This window comes from Otolemur garnettii, unplaced genomic scaffold, assembly GCF_000181295.1.
Source record: "Otolemur garnettii isolate 467f Iridium unplaced genomic scaffold, OtoGar3 scaffold00149, whole genome shotgun sequence".
In the NCBI taxonomy this organism is placed as follows: Eukaryota; Metazoa; Chordata; class Mammalia; order Primates; family Galagidae; genus Otolemur; species Otolemur garnettii.
Window position 1 is genome coordinate 776,575 of NW_003852544.1, and position 4,681 is coordinate 781,255.

Below are 4,681 nucleotides of genomic sequence, written 5' to 3' on the forward strand. Positions count from 1 at the left end.
AAAAAAAAAAAAAAAAAGAAAAGAAAAGAAAATAGAGGAAGCACGGTTGTTAGAGTGTGAGATCATTTTGAAGTGGTATTTGAAATTCAGGATGTTGCAGAAGTACAACAGAGGCATGAGTAAGCAACAGAACCTCCAACATGCCTAACAATTGCACGCATTCGTGCTAAGTTTGAGACACATAGTACTGTATGTGCTATGTACAAAGGAAGATTCAGGAGGCCTCGCACAGCAACAAGTCCTGCTTCTGCTACGGTGTTGGAACAGTTTACACACTCACCAGACTCTACCAAACAATGTGCATCTAAGATAGGAGTTAGAAGAAAAAGCACAGATGCATGGCAGCAATACTGTGGTCAAGTGTCCACTGTGGACACTTTGGTCAAGATGGCTCACACAGCAGTTTGCCATAATCAGAAGTGTCTCGACACTGATGGTAACACTTTCAGCACCTCTTGTAATTGCAGAAGTCAAATGTGACTTGTAGTCATCTTTTGTTATTGGTATATATGGAGTATTACAATTTTAATAGTTTTTCCCTTTCTTAAAATTTATATACATTTTTGTACCTTCTGTGTATTTCTAATTTCTCAATGTTAAAATTAAAAGAAAAAACAAACCCCAAATCAAAGAAAAAAAGTAAAACAAAAAAGCCCCATATATATATATCATCCAGCTTTCCTTTGTCTACAGGCTAGAGCAGTGATTTTTAACTGGTGTGCAGGGAGAGGATCTTAGGAGTGCCACAAAAAATTTTAAAGATCATTAACTAAATTATTTTCAAAAGAAGTTCAAAACACAGTAAGTATATTCATTTTTTTTACTCTTCTTTTTTATTTTTATTAATTTTTTTTTGAGGCAGAGTCACACTTTGTCACCCTCGGTAGAGTGCCATGGTGTCACAGCTCATAACAACCTCAAACTCTTGGGCTTAAGCCTCAGCCTCCCAAGTAGCTGGGACTACAGGCACCCACCAGAACGCCTGGCTATTTTTCTGTTGCAGTTGTCATTGCTGCTTAGCTGGTCCAGGCTGGGTTCGAACCCGCCAGCCTCGGTATACGTGGCTGGTACTGTAACCACTGTGCTACAGGTGCTGAGCCTTTTACTCTTCTTTTTGATCAACATAATTAAGTGTGTGGTGGAAGTTTAACTACAGGTTCAAGTGTGCCATGAGTTAAAAAAGTTTGAAAAACACTGGGCTAGAGTCTTCACTTCCTGGCCTTATCTCTTGCTTTCTTCAGCTTGCTCTCTTAGGAAATTCCCTCAAACACAGCATGTACTTACTTTCAGCTTCTGCTACCTTTTCCTGGTGAGATCCCGTTGAAGAAGTTTCATGAAAAAATTCTTACCCTTACTTCGATATTTTGTATTCTATTTCTAGGTTTAAATTTCCCCCCCATATGTTGTTTGTGGCACCTAGATTAATTTCATGACCCATGAGTGATAGCCTTAAGTTTAAAAAACATATTCTTTAAAAAAAAAACATATTCTTAGATTGTGAACCCTTTGAGAAAAGATCCAGCTTATTTTTCTTACTACACACAGCACTATGCTCTATGCCAAGGATGTCACATGGCTGAATTTAATTCTAAAAGTTTTCTCTTAATTCTTTTGTCTTTTTTAAGAAATAAAATACAGCAGCATGAAGATAAAGTCCCATATGCAGCACTCCAATATCATTCTTCCTAGAAGATACCAGTATCATGGGTTGAACCTGTTGGAAGGTTGATCCTTCCAATATTTTTCTTTTTTTTTTTTTTTTTTTTTGAGACAGAGTCTCACTTTGTTGCTCTATAGTGCTGTGGTATCATCGTATCTCACAGCAACCTCAAACTTTTGAGTTCAAGTGATCCTTCTTGCCTCAGCCTCCCCAGGGGCTGGAATACAGGTGCCCACCACAGTTCCAATCTTATTTTTATAATTTTATATCAAGATATAACCATGAATAATATGTGATATAATTTTGTATTTTAAATCTACATATATAGTTCTTACTTGCATGCTTTTTGTGCTTAGTATTTTATTTTTTAATTTATTCATGTCAATAATCCTACACTAAAAGACTCCCCTGAAACTTCAGCCCAGCCATTAAAGATGAAAAGTCATAGCATGAAGAATCTATAGGTACTTACAATAAACTGACTTTCAGGTTGGCAATATTACTTGCAGTAGTAAAACCTGCATCATTAAGAGTTTCCCATTTCATGATTAAATTATGCCAATCAGCTGCATTGTCCTTAATTTTTCTTGCACTGACACATAAGACAGGTTTTCTGGGCGTTGCAATTCCAAGAGTCTTTGCTAACAGAGAGTAAAAGAAACATAATTATTATGGAGTATACAATCACAGGTGGAAGGCAAATGTTGTTAAAACTTTCAATAGTAAAGTTATCTAAAATACTATGTCAACTGGACAAAAAAATGCCATGGATACTAAGAAGTCTGAATGAATGTGAAAGTTCCTGGAAAAAAAACAAAACAGATTTTCTTTTCTTTTCTTTTCTTTTTTTTGGAGACAGAGTCTTACTTTGTCACCCTGGGTAGAGTGCCCTGGCACGATAGCTCACAGCAACCTCAAACTCCTGTGCCCAAGCGATCCTTTTGCCTCAGCTTCCCAAGTAGCTGGGACTACAGGTGCCCACCACAACTGTTGCTCAGGCTGGTCCTGGTCTTGAACTCATGAGCTCAGGCAATTCACCCACCTTGGCCTCCCAGAGTGCTAGGATTAGGCAAGAGCCACCACGGCAGGCCCAGATTTTCTTTTCTTTTTTTTTTGAGACAGAGTCTCAAGCTGTTGCCCTGGGTAGAATGCTATGGCATCATAGCTCACAGCAACCTCCTTTGGGCTTAAGCGATTCTCTTGCCTCAGCCTACCAAGTAGCTGAGACTATAGGCGGCCGCCACAATGCCCAGTTATTTTTTTGTTGTTTGGCAGGCCCAGGCTGGATTTGAAACCCACAGTTCCAGTGTATGTGGCTGGTGCCCTAGCCTCTAGGCTACAGGTGCTGAGCCCCACATTTCTTTTTAAGATTCACCAGACACAAGTGAATCCTTCTTAAGCTTAATGGGTCCACAAAGTTTTTACCTTTAGCACTTTGACTCCTTTCAAAGATTGGAAACAAGGTAAGGTTGTGACTTTCTTTTTTTTTTCTTTTTTTTTGAGACAGTCTCAAGCTGTCCCCTTTGGTAGAGTGCTGTGGCATAGCTCACAGCAACCTCCAACTCCTAGGCTCAAGTGAGTCTCCTGCCTCCGCCTCCCAAGTACCTGGGACCACAGGCGCCACCACCACGCCTGGCTATTTTTTTTTTTTGGTTGCAGCCATCATTGTTTGGCAGGCCAGGCTGGATTCAAACCCCACACCTTAGGTGTATGTGGCTGGTGCCTTAGCCACTTGAACCATAGGCGCCAAGCCAAGTTGTGACTTTCTGCTAAAACTCTTCAATGGTTCCCCTTCCTTTTCCTATACAATAATCTAGCCCTGACTCCTTAGTAATCCCACTATCCAGTCTCATGCACTTTGATACCTTAAATTTGTTCAGAGCTTTGTGGTTCACAAGTGCTTGTCATTTCAAGACACCAAGATACCAGAGATACATACATGATCACAATGCTGCCACTGCCCTGCCTGGAACTCAGGGAAAGCCCATTTTCTACCCACACCAGAAGCCTGCCTCAATCTCCAGTAAAAATGAACTCCCAGCAGCTCTTGAAAAGGGGGGTTGCTTGAAGGTCTTTGCACATGCAGTTTCCTCTCCTCCCTTCCTTAGCGAATGCTATCCACCCCCCAAGATTCATCCAGATCCCACCACTCACTGGGAGGCAACTGCCAGACCAAATAGCCAACTCAGGTTCTTTGTTCTCCCACAACCTCTCATGTACTTTTTCCTTCTTTACTTAGCACTCTTCAAAGGCTAAGGAAAATTCTATAAATCTGCTATCATGATGCTCATAGCAACAGGATAAAGTCCCCTTGAGGAATCCAGGACACACAAGAGCTGTATGGTTTGGAGTCTAGACTGTGAAGACCACAGTGCCTGGGTCTGCCACCTATGAGATCTTGGGGAAGACAGTGAACCTTTTGGAGCCTCAACATTCTTGTCTGTTAAATGGGAATAAAAATAGTATCTATTACATAAGTTTTTTTTTTTTTTGAGACAAAGTCTCATTCTGTCTCCTTGGGTAGAGTGCCATGGTATCATAGATTATAGCAACCTCAAACTCTTGGGCTCAAGTGATCCTCTTGTCTCAGTCCCTGAGTAGTTGGGACTACAAGTACCCACCACAACACCCAGCTAGTTTTTCTATTTTTTAGTAGAGACAGGGTCTTCCTCTTGCTCAGGCTGGTCTTGAACTCCTAAGCTCAGGTGATCCACCTGCCTTGGTCTTCCAGAGTGCTAGGATTACAGGTATGAGCCACCCAACCCAGCCCTATTTCATCAGGTTGCTGAGGTTAGATAACATATATGAAGCTGTGAGGGGGCACATAGCAAACATCCAATATTTACTTGTTATCCCAAGGTCCTCTATTACCCAAGCTCTACCTATCACCTCTACAGCTTTATCCTCTCCCATGTGTTAACTGTGCTACTTAGTACTAGCTCTATACAAGTTCTGACTTTGGAATGTTTTTCCTATGTGCATGTGATCCTGCTCACCCGGTTAACTCCTAGTATTCTTTTT

At 40.9% G+C, this 4,681-nt stretch overlaps 1 protein-coding gene across 2 annotated transcripts in view; it reads right to left on the reverse strand.

Annotated features, from left to right (window-relative positions):
* CINP (cyclin dependent kinase 2 interacting protein) overlaps positions 1-4,681 on the reverse strand; it is a 14,967-nt gene that overhangs the window by 8,214 nt on the left and 2,072 nt on the right. For both annotated transcript variants that reach the window (XM_012811092.2, XM_003799324.3), the window contains exon 2: positions 2,133-2,301. In XM_012811092.2, the coding sequence (XP_012666546.1) occupies positions 2,133-2,301 (169 nt within the window). The remainder of the gene's footprint in view (positions 1-2,132; positions 2,302-4,681) is intronic.